General features: G+C 38.0%; 1 protein-coding gene across 1 annotated transcript in view; it reads left to right on the forward strand.

The window, feature by feature from the left end:
* The window catches only part of GRIK4 (glutamate ionotropic receptor kainate type subunit 4), a 315,433-nt gene that overhangs the window by 289,384 nt on the left and 8,327 nt on the right, over nt 1–17,722 (forward strand). The window contains exon 16 of the mRNA XM_044669645.1: nt 5,210–5,338. Within this exon, the coding sequence (XP_044525580.1) occupies nt 5,210–5,338 (129 nt within the window). The remainder of the gene's footprint in view (nt 1–5,209; nt 5,339–17,722) is intronic.

The raw sequence follows: 17,722 nt of genomic DNA on the forward strand, positions 1-17,722 counted from the left end.
AGGAAGGAAGGGAGGAAGGGAGGGAGGGAGGGAGGGAGGGAGGGAGGGAGGGATATGGGAGGGAAGAGAAGGAAGGGGAAAAGCAAACTACTAATCAATATGAAAGGCTTTTCTCATTTTGTAATAAACTGTGTACAGTCTGGTCATCAATTAGTTAGAGCAAAGGTCAAAGTCAACACCAAATTAGAAGAAAAGATAAATTTGAAAGAGAAAACTAAAATCAATATAATCTATTCGTGCAAGCTATTAACACCCAAAAAGTAGAAAAAAAGCAAAATGTATTTATTCTGATTACTGCCATTTCTTACATAAGTTTAATAGATATTAGAAGTCACCACAATACAACACAGAAGTCAAAAAAAGCCCCAAACCACTTTTGGTTTTGATTTCTTTCCTAGGAAGAAAGTCATGACAACCTAGAGCAACAACTGTTTGGAATATAAACTGATTATAAAATATTATCAAGGAAAATGATAGAAAATTACAAACAGCGTTATTTCACAACACTGTCAAGAACAGTGAAGGAGAAAAGTAATCTGCTGAAAGTTTGGCATGAGAGCCAACTGAGTCAGATCATTCCAAGAGCATTTGTAAATTAATCTGTAAAGAGAACAGAGAGATGAAAAATGAAGCACATCTGCCAGCATTTTATATAATACTATGTTCATCATCAGTGAAAGCTAAGACACCTAATGCACTAGATGAAGAAATGACCCTAACAAAAATGAAGACAGGAAGAACAGAGCCAGACCCATTATACATAGAAGAAAACCATGCTGGAAGGGGCATACTTCTTAAAACACAAAAGGATTGATTCTTTCTTAAGATTGAATTTGGGCAAATTTTTTGCTTGTTTATTTTTATTCTAAGCATATCCCATATGTCAGTCATTGTGCTGGGATCTGGGGGAAAAAAAAGAAAGGAAAAAAAGAAAGAACTCACAATCTACTGGGAGAAAATAAAAGGTACACAGATAAGTAAATACAGAATTTGGGGTACTTAGTAGAACAGTAACTGGGGAAATCAGAAAAGGTCTCAGGTAAGAAGTAGAGGCAAAAGTGAAAAAGGAGACCATTCCAGGTATGGTGTATAATGATATGGAGGCAGGGGATCATATATAAGTGGAAAGAAGCACAGGTATCCCTTCTACATCAAATTCTCACTGAAATTCTTATTTCAACCAATGACACATTGAAACCACGATGGGGAAAGTCCCAGTGTAGAAGGGATACTTATACTTCATTTTGCTTGGGATGTCAATTTTGTGAGGAGTAACATGAAACCAGTATGAAAAATGAAAGCAGATACATACTGTGAATGTCTTCAAATGCCAAACAGAGGAGTTTGCATTTTATCCTGGAAATAATCAAGAGCCACTGAAGTTTCTTTAGAAGGGTAGTAATGAGATCAGAGCTGTACTTTATGAATATCATTTTGGCATTTGAAATCCGTCTGGAAGCAGAGAAGATACTGGACCATAAGAAAAGGCAAGGACTGTTTTACTACCAAAAAAGAGATCTAGAAGACATCAATAACCAACTTGCATACTTACTTTCTCATCCCTATAAAATCTTTATGAGAATGAGCCATACATGTATCAAGGACATCCTTGGTGAAAATATAAGAGAACAGGCAGGCTTTCACAAAGTCTTTTCTAGAGCAGACCACAGATGCAATTAACTGAAAGGTACAGAGAATATAAGATCCTGCTGTGTTTATTATTTGTTGATTAGAGGAAAGAATTTGACTCAGCAAAGCAAAACACAGTATTAAAGGCATCCCTCCAACAAGGTGTCTCTCATGCGAATGTTAGGACTCTACAAGATTCCTTAAAGGATATATCACTGAGATCACTTTTTCTGTGGTTCTCTGATTATCAGAACAAAGCAATGGAGAGGGGATAGCTAGGTGTCTCAGTGTATAGAGAGAGTCAAGCCTAGAACCTGGGAAGTCCAGGGCTCAAGTCTAGCCTCAGGCACTTCTTAACTGTGTGACCCTGGACAAGTCACTTATCCCATCACCACCACCACCCCTGCCCTTTGCCCAGCCCTTAACATTCTTCTGTCTAACATCAATATATAGTATTTATTCTAAGATGAAAGGTAAGGGTTAAAAGAGAGAAAGGAAAAGAAAGAAAGCAATGAAGAAAAAAAGAAGCTGTGTACTTGTGAGTGATGTTTCACACCTGTTGAAGAAGTCTCACCTAGTCCAAATGGTAGAGGACCCTATAAATAGTAAAGTCTTCTACTTACTCTAACCTGGAGGTGGCATTTTGCCAATTTCATCAAAAAAAATATAAAAGGGCCTCTTCAGCAAGATCCATGGCTGTTTAAAAGAGATAAATCTAATGATCCATACAGGAAAAGGAAAAAATGGTGGGTGAAGAGTGCCTGTTGTCCAGACTATAATATGCAGTTGGATGGTCAGTCCATTGAGTTTGTCCATAGGTACATATATCTTGGACGGGCATTGTTGATGGGTTAATAATTGAATTGGAAGAAGAGAGAAGGTTGGTTTGCATTTAGAAAATTGTTGGAACCTAAAACATGGCTTTAAAGAAAACCATAATCTATCAGAAAAACTTTGGGGGGAGGAGACAGTGTCCCAGGCCTGTATTTTCATCTGCATAGAGAACTCCTGGTGCAAAAATTTCCTTTCCAAGTAGACCATTACTCATGCCACCTACTTACTTAAGTTCCCTGGGCCTATCTTTTCTCATCTGTGCAAGTGGTGGGTTGATTAGATGACCTCTAAGGTCTTCTGCAATGTACAGTATTAAAGAATTGCTTGGAAATACTGGGGTGTTGAGTGACCTGCTCATATCCACATGCCTAGAATGTGTCAGAGGTAGGATTTGAACTTAAACCCAGATCTTTCTTACTCCCAAAGCCAGCCCTCTACCCCTATGCCACCTTGTCTCTCTAGTGAGGGATGGCTGTGAATCACAAAACATATTCATCTCCAAAGAGTAAAATGAGAGTGGAGAAAGGCATGGTAGACAACTTTGTATAAGCAGGCTGTAGCATATTACTAATGAAAACTTGTCCAAGAGAAGCACTCAGAAAAAGTATGATTTTAAAATGAAGTTAGTTGGTCAAGTAATAAAGGATAGACAAAATATGAACAGCTAAAGCCTGCACTGGTTCATAGAAGATTATAAAATATCTGAGTAAGGCTTCTAATACCAATGGTAGCTTCTCCATGGAGAATTGATGAAAGGATGTAAATATGAAGGCTTGGATGAGTTGTAGTCTACCCCTTTAGAGAAAGAGATGGTACATTGATGATAGAGGAAGAGAAGAAAGAAGAGGAGAAGAAGAAGAAGGAAAAGGAGGAGGAGGAGGAAGAAGGGAAAGAGGAGGAGGCAGAGAAAAACAAGAAGAAGCTATTGGATAATTATGGTAACTGTGACTTACCTCCTTCCACCTTTAGGACTACTATTGACCACTTCAGCTAAGATGCTTCAAACTGCTTTAAATATTCAAGAATTTGTAAGACAAAAGGAGAAGTTGAATTATTCCATATAACTCCATTCAGCAGAATTGTGAATGATAAGTGAAAGACACAGGAAAGCAGATTTTGGCTTGAAATAAGAAAGAAGCCATCCAAAAATCAAACAGGCTACTTTGTGAAACAAGGAGCTCTCTACCACTACAAGCATTGGGAATTTGGATGACCGATGCTCATTGATAGTGTTATAAAAAGGATTCCTACATTTTACAGAAGACCATCAGCCTAAATGGTTTGTAAAGCCCCTTTCAGTTTTAAGAATCAATAATTGTATTTCGAAGGATGAGTTTGGAAAGCAAAATAACAGAATAGAGATGTACAGCTCTGTAACTAGCTTGCTTTGTAAACCTGCAGAATGAATGGATCTTCTGGTGGCCTCAATTCTGTCATGTAGATCATTTGTCTCCAAACTTTTTTTAATGGTACAGACTTGTAAGTAAAAAAATTAAAACTTATAAACAACAGTAAATAAAAGCATATTTTTCTATTTATAAACTACACACGTAGTTTATACATATAGAGTACAGTATTATTATAGGATTTTGAGCATTTTATAACCTAAGCCACAATGGAAATTTTAAAAGAATTGATTTAAAATTGAAATACTATTTCCAGTGGCTCTATAGGGAATCACTGGAATTTATTGAGTAGGGGAGTGACAGGGTTTGGAAAATTTATGTCCAGAATGGATTGGAGTAGGGTAGATTGGAGACTTGAGGCAGAACTAATTAAAAAGATAATGCAGTGTGTTCCAGGGGAAAGGAGATGAAGGCTTATACTAAGTTGGTGGCTGTGTGAGTAGAGAGAAAGGGACAAATGTTAGAGATGCAGAGAGAGAAATAAGATTTTTAGTTTCTGGTTTGGTATATGGAAGAAAATGTCAAATATGACCTGAAAGTTGCATTAAAGTGACTAAAAGGATACTGATGCCTTCCTTGGGAAGAAGAAAGTGCAAAAGAGGGATGAGTTTGAGGGGAAAGCTAATGCAGCTAGGGGCCACAATGGAAGAGTTTTGGTAGATAATGGTAGGTGGAATGTGTTGGAAATCTGTCTCTTAATTGGCTATTGTGGAGAGGATGGGAGGTAATCTATCTTCCCATTCTCTGACTGGTAGGGCACACACCCACCTCCAAGGGGCTTGGACTCTCACTTTGAAACACAGGAAATGTTCTGATCTGGAACACAAAGAATAATAGAAAGAATTAAAATATGTAAAATGAATCATTCTAACCCTATAATAAAATTATAAAATACTTGTACAAAATGTTCTGTGCATACACAGTAAAATGAAGACTAAATGAGCCATGAGAGCAAAGTTTCTATCATCCCAAGGAGATGAAGGCAGATTTTTCTTGGAGTGAAAGGATTACAAAATTAGATTTAGAGCTAGAAGGGACCTTGGAGGCCATCAAGTCCAATCGCGCCCCCCTTTAACAGAAAAGGAAACTGAGGCAGAGAAAGGTGAAGCAACTTGCCCAGGATCAGGTATCTACTCAGGGCTTGACGCCAAGCCCAGCTTCCTGCCTCTGTGGACTACATAGATATTGAGATACTGCTATACCCCATATCTTTTCTCATTGTCTGTCCTAACTGTCAAAAAGGAGTGAGAAGTTAGGGGTTTCTAAAAGGGAAAGAGAAAGGAGTTAAATCATAATAAACACTCATGCTTTGTGTCTTCCTATTTCTATGTTTTATATAGGCTCCGTATTCCGTGATGAGTTTGATCTGGCCATTCTCCAACTACAAGAGAACAACCGCCTGGAAATTTTAAAAAGAAAATGGTGGGAAGGGGGGAAATGCCCCAAAGAGGAAGATCACAGAGCTAAAGGTAAAGATGTTCAGTATTCATCTGAAAGGACTGTTCAGTTTGTATCTTTATATTCTCAACACAGTGCCTAGTTCTAATACCTGACTGTGGGATTGACTGATTTCCTTCAGTTTAGTGGTAGTCCTAATTCCTGATGCCACCTGTTTTTTTTTTTACTTTACAAATCCAGATTATAACAACCGGAACAAATTGGAAAATGAAATATTTTCCTTCCTAACACTATGATGGGAAATTCATTGTGGTCAAGTTCCAACTGAAGACTCTATCTGAGGGCAAGAATAATAATAGCAATTCATATTTCATAATTCACTAAGGTTTACAAAGCTCTTTCTTCACAAGAGCCCTGTCATGCAATGTTACCCCCATTTTATAGATGAGGAAGCCAAGGCTCTGAGTCATGATCACAGAGGTTAATAAGCATTGGTGCTGGGACTCACACCCAGCTCTTCTGACTCCAAGTGTAGGGTTCTTTCCCCAATATCCCTCCTCAAGAAGAGAAAAAGCCACCAAGGAATGGCAGATGTCAGAATGAATTCTAACAGTGATGCAGTAGCCCTGGTGAACTTTTAGAAAAATATACCAGCTTCCAACAGACCTTTCTGAAACCATGACATCTCTCCCCCTAGTAGCATATCTTAGTACAGGTATCCCTTCCACATTCAGACTTCCCCTATCATGATTTTGCTATATCACAGGTCAGCATAAGAAATTAAATGGGAATTTGGGGGGAGTTTTGTGGAATCCACAGATGACACATGAACACTAGCAGATGACACAGAAAAAGTTCAAAAACTCAGAAATGCATAAAATATATGTATAGTATTGTATACTATCAGCATATTTTATCTTTTAATAATAAAAAGAAAAGAAATTAAAAGAAAGAATTAAGATATCTCTTATACGAAAGGAGAGCCAAAAGATTTTACATGGATTTTCCAGAATGTAGGGGTGCCACACCCCTTACCCCCATAATGTGGAAGGAATACCTGTACATAATATAAATGCTATCAATGTTCTTTGAGCCATGGTCACCACAACTTGCTACCCACATAGAAAACACTGAGAAAATGGGCTAGTGGTAGGTATATACCAGGAGCTCCTATAGATTTGTGAAAACTGTTAAATTTTAGGGGTGAGCATTAATTCCTCAGAAATTGGCAAATACTACAAATCAGCATTTGATTTATTGTTTTCTTGAGTGTCTAGACTTAAGGAAATGATGGAGAAAATATTAATAATCCAAATTAAATTTGTTTGTCATAAATCTTTCCTTATAACCTATACCTTCTATCTTGGAATCCATATGGTTCTAAGGCAGAAGAGTAAGAGTAAGGGCTAGGAAACTGGGACAAGTGATTTGTCCAGAGTCACACAGCTAGGAAGCGTCAGAGACCAGGACCTTCCATCTCCATGCCAGAGTATTTACTGAGTGACCCAGCTGCCCTGTCATGCATTCTCAGAGGGCTAGCTCTTAAACATTTACCAGTACATCCTAGCACGTGGTCACATATTTCTTTTCTTTTTAAATAATATTTTATTTTCCACTATAATATGTAAAAACAAATTTTCACATTCATTTTTAAATTTTTAAATTTAAAATTGAGTTCCAAATTCTCTCTATTCCTCCTTCCCTCTCTCCCTTTTCCTCTTCTTTCCCTTCTCTCTGAGATGGCAAGCAATTTGATGGAAATTTTATATGTACAATCATGTAAAGCATTTTTATATATTAGTCATTTGTGGAAATCTTGAACAAAAAATAAAATGAAGGAAGTGAAATATAATATGTTTTGATCTGCATTCAGACTTCATCAGTTCTTTCTTTAGAGGCAGGTAGTATTTTTCATCATGAGGTTTGGGGGTTGTCTTGATCACATATTTCAAAGTTCTTGAACATAGTTTAACAACAATTTCATTCAGTTCAAGTATAGTCCTTGTTAAAGAACTTACAATGTAGTAGAAGAGAAAGACGTGTACAATACAAACTACAATGTAATAAGTACAAATAAGAAATCTCAAATGGTAGAAGAAATTGGAGGTCACCAAACAACTAAGTGGGAGTGATCAGAGAAGGCTTCATGGAGGAAGTAACATATAAGTTGATCCCTGATGAAGGGAAGGATTTTAACAAGGGTAAATAATAGGGAAGTCCCTTCTGGACATGGCAGATAGTAGGAGTAATGATCCAGAGTTAGTACCCAGGGCAAAGCCAGGGTAGTGAGATGGTTCAGTGGCTAAGGAACTGGCTTGGGATCAGGAAGATTTATCTTCATGAGTTCAAATATGGCCTCTGACACTAGTTATATGACCCTGGACAAGTCACTTAAACCTATTTGCCTCAGTTTCCTCATCTGTAAAATGAGCTGGAAAAGAAATTGGCAAACCACTCTAATACTTTTGCTAAGAAAACTCCAAAAGGGTCACAAACAGTTGGACGTGATTGAAAAATTACTGAAGAACAACAGAGGAAAAAGTGACAGCTAAGATATGATAACTGGTCTACTTTGACTAAAAGGAAAATGCTATAGCATAAGGTTGGAAAGGTAGGTATTTATTCACCTATAGGGTGGGAGACTGGGGAAAGCAGCTCTCTATACTTTGAGGAGAAATTCAGAAGGGATGGGAAGGAAGAGACAGAAAGAGCAATTCCTCTCTTTTGTACAGAAGCAATATAGGGGTTCACACAGCTCAGTGACTCCCCTATTAAGCAAGAGACACTTCCTGGAATACAAGATTGTTCAGTAGCATCCTTCACATTGCCACTGTAACACTTTCAGGAGCCAATCTCAGAAATGGGCCAGAAGTCTTAGAGCCAGTGGTGATTTTGTCAGCTAGCTCTAGGGGAATTTCTCAACCATTTTTTCTGCCTCTGTAGAGGGTAAAGCAACTCAAACTCCAGCCATGCCAATACATGCACTTGGTAAATTTTAGACCATTAGAATTCTTTCACTACTCAGTATAGTATGGAGTTGTCTATGGAATTTTCTTGTGTTTCCCCATATTTCATGCTACTTTCTCTCTAGTGAGGGTGTGTGTTTGTTTAAGATGTTCCCCTCATCTGGGAATAAATTGCAAGATTTTGAAAATATTTCAGAGGGACTATTAATTCTCAAAGGACATTTATACCTAAAGGAAAGGAATTTTTTCATTATTAATCTTTCTTTTTTTTTAGTTTTATATTGAAGTAGTTTTATCATTGGTGTCATATCCTGAGATGGAATAAAAGAATTTTACTGCTTTCCACCATGCCCCAGAGTGCTGTATTGATAATGAGACAAATAAACTACAAACCATAATATTTTATAACAAAACAAAAGGCAACCAACACACATTTGGACAACTGTATCTTATTTACTCATATCCAGTTTGGGGAACTCCCAGACCCAACTCTTCAACAACTTCATAGAGCTTCCTGAAATACTGAGAGTTTATATGATTTCCCCAGATTTATTCAATTAATACAAGTCAGAGATAGGACTTTATCTTTTTTTTCTTTTTAAACCCTTAACTTCTGTCTTAGAATCAATACTAAGTATCAGTGCCAAGGCAGAAAAGCAGTAAGGGCTAGACAATGAAGTTGAATGACTTGCCCAGAGTCATACATGTAGGAAGTGTCTGAGGCCAAATTCGAACCCAGGACTTCCTATCTCTAGGCCTGACTCCCTAACCACTGACCCCCTAATGTCACTGCCTCAAACCACTATCTTTCTAACTCCACATCCAAAAACTTCTATACATAACTGAAATACCTCTCCTATATTCTTGCTAACTCACATTAACTCAACACTGCAAAAATCCAATGTATTTTTTAATAGGATGTTGGATCTGGTATAATGCACAAATCCTTTTGATGAATGCAAATCCTAACTAGAAGCATCCTCCTCCCCTCTTCCAAATGCCAGAAAAGGTTTCCTGAAAGAACTTTGAAGAGATCTTTCAAAACCTTACTTCAAGAAGTATTGGAGAATTCTAGCTTGCCCATTTATTTAAACAAGCATTTATTAAATGCATATGATATGCCAATCCCTGTGCAAAGTTTTGGACAGGACATCTTAAAAGGCAGCATAGCACAATGGAAAGAGCAATGAGCTGGGAGCCACCAGACAGGAAATTGAGTTCCAGCCTAATTCTACCATCATCTGGCTTTGGGATGCTGAGCAGGTCAAAAACTTTCTGGACTTCATCTTCTCTGATATAAGGGATTGGACTAGATGACCTTCGAGGACTCTTCCAGCTACAAGATTCTGATCCTTTGAGTCAACCAAAAAAGACAACTTCTCTTTTGATGATTTTTCTTTTCGAAAACAATTTCATTCACAATACTCTTAATTGAAAGTAAATGAATGAAATTGTCTTTGATTATATAATTAAGTTGGTATGTTTCCCATTCACTTCTAAAAAGTAAAATGGAGCTTGTCAGACCCTAGGATTTGGAAGATTAAACATGGTTAACCTTCTTGGTGCAGAGCCATAAGTATTTACTGGGCAGCTGCTCTATGCCCATCCTAGTGCTAGATACTGCAGGGGAGACAAGAGAAGTACAAGAAGTTTGCCATCTGTTTTTGTGGACAAGGCCAACATATTTGAAGAGATTAGCAAATAGAGTGCTAGATGGTAAGGAATCAACCGCAAGAATGCTGGAAGTTCAGAGGATGCACAAATCAGTTAGTGTCGGCAAAGATAAAATTTTGTCCTCAAGTGTCAAAATTTATGAAGTGTCAAGAGCCAGTCCTGGGCATAATTTCTCAGCCTGAAAGCTGTAATCCACATGAACTCCCCCCCCCCCCATTCCACCTGCCTTTCTTCAGTTATCAAAATTCTTAGCTATGGCTCTGAGTAACTCCCTACTAGAGTTGGGCAAAGCTTTGGGAAGAAAGGGGGACTTGAGTAGGATTAACAATGGATAGATAAGCTTTAGATAAGTGGGAAAGGATTGGAGGGAAAGTCTGAGGGAGCAGCATGAGGAAAAATGTCAAGGGAAATTAATATGGAAGAGGAGGGCAAGAAAGAAAATGGGCATGAGAAGAATGGACTGAATGGTACACAGGGTTTATATTAGATAAACCTCTCACCCCACCAAAAACTAAAATTAAAAAATATGGATTGAAAGAGGTCATACTTTATATCTAGAGAAACAAAAAAAAATACTGTATTCTTGGTCTTCCAGGAGTTTAGACTTACTGATATTTATGCTAATTCTATTTTAAGATAACATTGAGACCTGAAAATAGGGAAAGGAATGGGGGGAAAGAGATGGAAATAAGCACTTCTATAGCATCTACTATGTTCTAGGCACTGTGCCAAGGACTGTCCACAAATATTATTTCATTTGAATCTCACAACAATCGTGAAAGGTAGGTACTATTATTAGCCCCATATTAGAGTTGAGAAAACTGAGGTGGTCAGCTGTTAAGCGATTTACCTAGGGTCACACAGCTAATAAGTGTCTGAGGCTAGGTTTGAACTAGGGCCTTCCTGTCTCTAGGCCTAGTGTACCATCAGCTACCTCTGGATGACCATTATCTGGGACTGTGCCATACAGATAATGGACTGGTCGTGTGAGAGAAATTAAGAAAAGAGAAAGGGTAGGAGAAGGGTATTTTGATCTGGGAAAGTTTCAGTCTAAAGATAGATAGAAATGATCTTGCTTCTGTAGTGATTTGAAGAGCTATGTTGTTACTAGGGAGAGAATGGACAGCCTAGCAAGTAGGATTGAATAAAAGTCAAGAGTTGAAAAAAATATTCATTAAGGGCATGTGCAAAGAAATGAGGAAGATCCAAAGATAAAACTAAATAGAGTTCCTATCCTTAAGGAGCTTATAAGCTCAAAGAGGAAATGGCACATTCAAATAATTATAATATAAATAAAATATGATGCATAAGAGAGAAAACAAGTGCCATGAAAAATACAAAGAGAGAAATGAATTTGAACTGCATTGGTAAGATTTTCAAAATATGGATATTGGGAAATAGTACATCAGGTAGAGAGAATAGAGTGAATAAAGATATAGAGATAGAACAGCATGGGGCATACTCATGGATCAGCAAGGAGTCCAAATAGACTAGACCAGGCAGGAGAATAGTAGGAAATAAGGCTGAAAGTTATATTTGTATCAGATTGTGGATGTCCTTCAGCCTCCTGGCTTCTCTGGCTTCTTTCAAGTCCCAGCTAAAACCCTACCTTTACAGAAAGCCTTTAACAAAACCCATAAATTCTTGGGCTTTCTCTTTGTTGACCATTTCCAATTTCTTGTCTATAACTTGTTTGTACATACTAGTTTGTATGATGTCACTGCCATCAGACTGTAAGACCATCTTTTGCTTTTCTTTGTATTCCTCGGTACAATATCTAATTTGTAATAGGTGATTCATCAGTGTTTATTAATTGACTGAGTACAGGTCAAGGATATTAGAACTTAGGGCTGGAATTTCTCCTTTTGCTCCCCTATGACCTCAATTCATTGGGTAATAATGGAAATAAAAAGGATTGATCAGATAGACAAGAGGTAGAAGATTTGGAAACAACATGATTCAGCAACTGATTGGTTGCATGAAACGATACAAAGGGAAGAGTTTTGAGCAATACACATTGGGGAGAATGAAGGAAGAAATAGCAAAGTCAGGAGAAAGGTAGTCTTTAGGATAAGGAGAATGAGTTCGGTTTTAAGTGTATTGACTTTGAGATCGGCAGAATCTCCAAGTGGACATGTTTAGTAGATAATTGGGTCTGGTCTGGATCTAAATAGAGAAGCAAAAGTTGGAAAATACAAAGTTGTGTAAGTCAGCCACAGAAAGAGGGCAGCTGGATCCATAACAGCAAATAAGATTTCTGAGAGAAAGTATAGACCTATAACTGCAAGTCCAGTCACCAGTTTGTGAGTGAGTAATACTCAAGGTAATGACCTGCCTGTGCTCAAAATTACCTTATCTTGCACCTAGAAATCTTCACACATTATAGTAATGTGTTTTTGCACTCAAAAAAATGTTGCAATATTGTGGAGGCTAATATAAAGGCAAGGAAACCCCAGAAAAGGAGGAAGAGGAAAAGTGATGATCCTAGAGACAATTTTTGGAATAGACATTCTGGTGTCTTGGCAGCAAAGTATTCTCAAAGCAGCAGAAACAGCTGCGGAAACTTTTGTCTGTAGGTCATGTTTTGTCACAATAGGAAAGGGACTGCGTCATTAGTGAGGGACTTCAAATCTAGACACAGGAACTTAGTAGTAGGAAATAGTCGAAAGTTTTTGAACAAGAAAAAAAAAACATTCTAAAAAGCCATATTTGTAGGGAAATTGGTCTGGCACCAGTACGTAGGGTATATTGGAGGATGAAATGCTAGAAGCAGAGAAATCAGCATATAAAGTCTCTGGGAGACAATATAGGGGGAGAGAAGAAAAAAAAGGCTTCCTTTTATTCTGTGCTTTTAGCAATCAGATGCACTGGCATAGAGGAGGAGACTAGGCAGGTTATAAGAGGGAGTAAATAGTAGAAGCTATACTGTCTGCATCCCAAACATTTCAAGAGACATTGAGATTCTACCAACTAGCCATTATTAACTTGCTTCTATCAAACCATCCTTTGGAACAACAGGGCTGCATTAATAAGCCATAAAGCTTCAAAAGCAAGTGCAAAGCTGTCTGGGCAATGCTATGTAAAACATCATAAAAGCCAGGGCATTAGGCTGCTATCCCACAGTCAGAGAAGCAAATGCCAGTTTTCATGCAATAGTTCCATTTTTACAATGGCTCAAGCCCAAGCAAACATTACTCAGAGAAGTTAAAAGGCTCATAGCCTGGGCAAACTCCATGTGACCTCTCCAAACCAAGAGAAGGTAGCCAGACTGGAAGTGGTACTGCCATCTTCATCACTTGGTTTCTCTCTGGCAAATGATTTGTCTAGCCCTAACTTGGCCAGCCGTTCCCCAGATCCTTCCCTTTCCCAACCCATCCATTGCAGCAGAATAGCTAGGCAAGCACAACTCTGGAAAATCTCTGCCTGGAAGGGAAAGGGAAGACTAGCTTTTTTTTTTTTTTAGGGATGGGGTTGGTTTATGAAGGTTTTTTTATTTTTATCTTTTAATGTCTCTGAGTTAACTCATTAACTCTCACAGCAGTTTCTCAGTTTGGCTTCCAGAGCTAGCTCTTGGTTGATCTTTATTTTTATGATTTGAATCTGTTGGCTTTCACATTTCCTGATGCCGTGAGAGGAAGCTAGAATCAGTGAAGTGATAGAAGTAGACCTCCTTCCTGTAGTCTCTGAAACCCACAGCCAGCTCAAGCACATTAGCATCAACCAGGATGTACCAGTCAATACATAATCCCTAATGCCATCTTTCTTCTTAGTTCTTATCCAATTAGAAGTGCTAGAAATTTCGAAGAAGATGATATGGTCCCATTTTTAATCTAATCCAATTTCACACTCTCAATTCTTTACAGCTTAATCTAAACTAAACTGGGATGGAAGGGGGTGGAATAAATACATTAGAGGGGAGAGTGATTGGGAAACTTTGGTCCATTTGAAGAAGCTCAGGATCCAAACAGAAATACCCTCTCCACCTTCCTCTGCCCCAGACCCATTCCAAATCACGTAGGAAGTGGCAAACAGCACGCTAAGCAACATTCTGGGGTTCCAGGGTGTTTTTTTTTTATTGCTCTGACATTTCCAAAGAAGCAAAGAACACTTTGCTACTTCAGACTGCTGCCTGGAACCTTCTTTCTGTGTTGACTGTCATTGGAGAGGAAAGAAAAAGAAAGCTTTATGGAGCATTCTCTAATACTCCAGGGTCCTATGTCACTGGCTGGCTGAGCTGTCAGTCAACATCAAGTTAGGCCAGCATGACAAACAATTACAATAGTTATTAATTAACCAGCCTAATCATGATTGACAGGTCAGCCATTATATCCTCCCCCACCCCACAACAAGGTGAAGAGAGAGGTAGAGTAAGATGAGACTTGCAAACCTTTTGACCAAGTCTTGTTTGGGTAAAAAGTAGTAGTTTTGATGTTTTTCTTTTGTTCTCCTCTTCCTTCTCTCTGCCAGTAGCCCAGTGACCTTTTCTCTTCAAAAACAGCCAAGTAATGAAATGACAGATCTCATGGAAGACTAGAAGATTACAAAAGGGAGCAGGCTTCAGTCCAAACTGTTGCTTTTTTTTCTTGCCTTTTCCTTTCAAAAACATTTGTTTTATTTTTTTTCTCCAACTCCTATAAAAAGAAATGTCACCAGTCACTTGGTGGCAGATCCCAACATCCTCCTGATCCAAGAGGATTCCATTACAGAAGACTTCAGAGCCCAATTTCTAGACAAAAAGGTTGTTGGTGAATTCCAAGGGAATTAAATTCCTTTATCTTGATAAACACAAGAACAGGATCAAGCTTCAAAGGAGCATAAATATACTACCAAACTGTTAAATGCAGAGTCACTTTTCAAGGATAGGAAGGAGGTAGCACCTTTTCACTCACCAAAAATCCTTAGAGACCAAAACAGTTGACTGTCTGGGGAAAGTTTGAATGATCTCTGTGAGATGTCTGGGGAACTGAGAAAGTGTGGTATGTAAACAGAGAAGAGAAATCCTACAGACCTCTCCTCTGTCTGGCTGTCTGGCTGTCTGTCTCTCTTTCCTCTTCTGTAGGTCCAACCTAGCTTCCCTAGATCTGCAGTTTCCCATTCAGAGTGGAAACATGAATAGGGAATTTAGACATTACCTTGTAGGGATGTTTTGAGAGGAAGCCTGTCTCCTAATAACATCTGATTTACTGCTGAGTGACAAAGAAACTCCAGAGGCACTGCCAAGAACAAGATAGAGAACAGAAGAGAGTGGTAGCCCAGTAAGTTTAAAACAAAAGAGGTCAGCAATTTATAAAGATCGTGGCACAAACTCTGAATCTAGAAGTTGGCTAAGATTAAGTCAATAAATCATTGATTCAAACACTTTGATGGAATGTTCCAAAGAAAAGAAAAAAGATTTTATAGATGTCTAGCCTGACTAATAGCTATAAATAGACATTTCATCCATAATTGGCCTAGGTGGTGGTGTCACCTCTAACCAATTGAAACAACAGGGAACCTATATGAGTCCTAAGATCAGTGAAAGTAAACGTCCTTTCTTAGGGAGTGGACAACACAGAAGCATGCCCCTAGCTTTGAATTTCATCACAGTCACCTCTATTCTTCCACCTGAAATCAGTATCAGAATCACAGAAAAATGGGCTGGATTCCTCATTTAAACCAGATCATTATTAATTTGAAGGAGGAATGTGAAGATGTAGTGACCCCTACAGGGCATTCAAAGGGACTAACATATATAGTGCGATTGTCCTAAGTGCCCAAGGGGAAATGGACTGCCTGAAAAGCCCAGCTAAGCTGTATATCTAGAGTTCCAGGTGGCCAGGTGGTAAGGCAATAAATCAGAAAGTTGGTGAGCTTGATTTTGGCAGTATGGCTCTTCAGCGGCATCTGTCACTAGGGCAATAGACGGAAGAAAGCTTTTTGCTAATGAATCGAAGGCTCACTTACCTCTTGGGGTTTTCAAGAGCCCCACTTTGAATTCACAAATCTGAAAATGGGCTGACATTTAGCAAACCTTGGCAGCATAGGCCAATGGTTTTCTCTCTCTCTCCCTCTTTCCTCCTCCTCCTCCTCTTTCTCTCTCTCTCTCACTCTCTCTCTCTTTCTCTCCCTCTTTCTCCCTCCCTCCTGTCCCCCTCTTTCTGCCTCTGTCTTTTTCTCTCTTTCTCTGTCTGTTTCTCTTTGTTTCTGTCTCTTTCTTTCTTTCTTTCTTTCTTTCTTTCTTTCTTTCTTTCTTTCTTTCTCTATCTGTTTCTTTCTCTCTGTCTTTGCCTTTTTCTGTCTCTGTGTCTCCCTTCCTCTCTTTGTCCCTTCCTTTCTCTTTCTGCCTCTGTCTACCTGTCTGTTTCTATCTTTCTCTGACTGTCTCTCTATGTGTGTCTTTCTGTGTCTATTTCCTCCTCTCTGTTTTTCTGTCTCTGTCTCTGTTTTCCTCTTTTTCTATGTCTCTTTCTCTTTTTCTTCCCTTCTCTGTCTCTTCTGTCTCACTATCTCTCTCTTAGTCTCTGACTGGTTCTCTGTCTTTCTCTCTCTCTTTTCATGACTCAGTATTATTCCTTGCCATGAGAAATGATAGCACATCACCAGAGGGAGTGAGTTGGAAGACATCAGCAAGCAATCCAACTATAAGTTCTATATAATTTATGTCACACCTAGGGAAACTGGCAGCACTTTTGGAAATGTACTCTTTAAAAATCACTGTCATATTTATGAATCCATCAATAAACAAGCATTTATTAAATGTGCCAAGTATTATAATCTTAAACTTTTTTGTATGATTTTCTTTTGGTTTGTTTTGTGGATCTCTTTGGCAATCTAATAAAAACCTATTGCAGCTAGATGGTACAGTATATAAAGTGCTAGACTACATAAAGTATATAAAGGACAGGTGTCAAGAAGTCCTAAGTTTGAATCCAGGCTCAGACATTTCCTAGCAGTATGAATTTGGGAAAGTCACTTAATTGCTACCTGCCTTAGTTTCTTCAGCTGTAGAACAGAGTAATAATAGTGCCTCCCCTAAAGGGTTATCAAAAAGATCAAATAAATGAGGAAAAATTAAAGATAAACAAAATAAAACAAAAAATGCTATCTCTAATAAGATATTATTTGTAAAATGCTTAGCACAGTGCCTGGCATAAAGTAGTTGCTTAATAAATGCTTGTTTCTCCTTTTCTTAGAATAATGTTTTTAATTGCATAAAATGAAATATATAAGATTGCAAAGAAAACCAATTATGTTGAAATATAGTTATATTTTATATATGCCATATATGCCATATTTCAACATAATTGGTTTCCTTTGCAATCTTATATATTTTATTTTATGAAATCAAAATTTTTATGCAAATCTATTTTTATTTTACACTATCTACAGATATGTATATTTAAATATGTATACGGTCAATTCTCAACTTTCACAAGGGTATCGTTCATAGAAAATGGCATATAAATCAAAAACACAAATGCTGATACATTGAACCTATGGGAAATAGAGGTTAGAATCCCATTACCACCAAAAACAGTTTGGGAAACAAGTATTCTACAAAGAAAGAATGAAAATGGGAAATTAGGTAGCACAGAAGATAGAGTATAAGGTCAGGAGTCAGGAGGACCTAGTTTCAAATAAGATTTTTAAACATTTCCTAGCTGTGTAACCCTGGGCAGGTCACTTACTTAATCCCGATTGCATAGCCCTTACTTTGTATTGATTCTAAGAAAGAAGGGAAAGAGAAAGAAAGAAAGAAAGAAAGAAAGAAAGAAAGAAAGAAAGAAAGAAAGAAAGAAAGAAAGAAAGAAAGAAAGAAAGAAAGAAAGAAAGAAA

Source organism: Gracilinanus agilis, chromosome 3, assembly GCF_016433145.1.
Source record: "Gracilinanus agilis isolate LMUSP501 chromosome 3, AgileGrace, whole genome shotgun sequence".
Lineage (NCBI taxonomy): Eukaryota > Metazoa > Chordata > Mammalia > Didelphimorphia > Didelphidae > Gracilinanus > Gracilinanus agilis.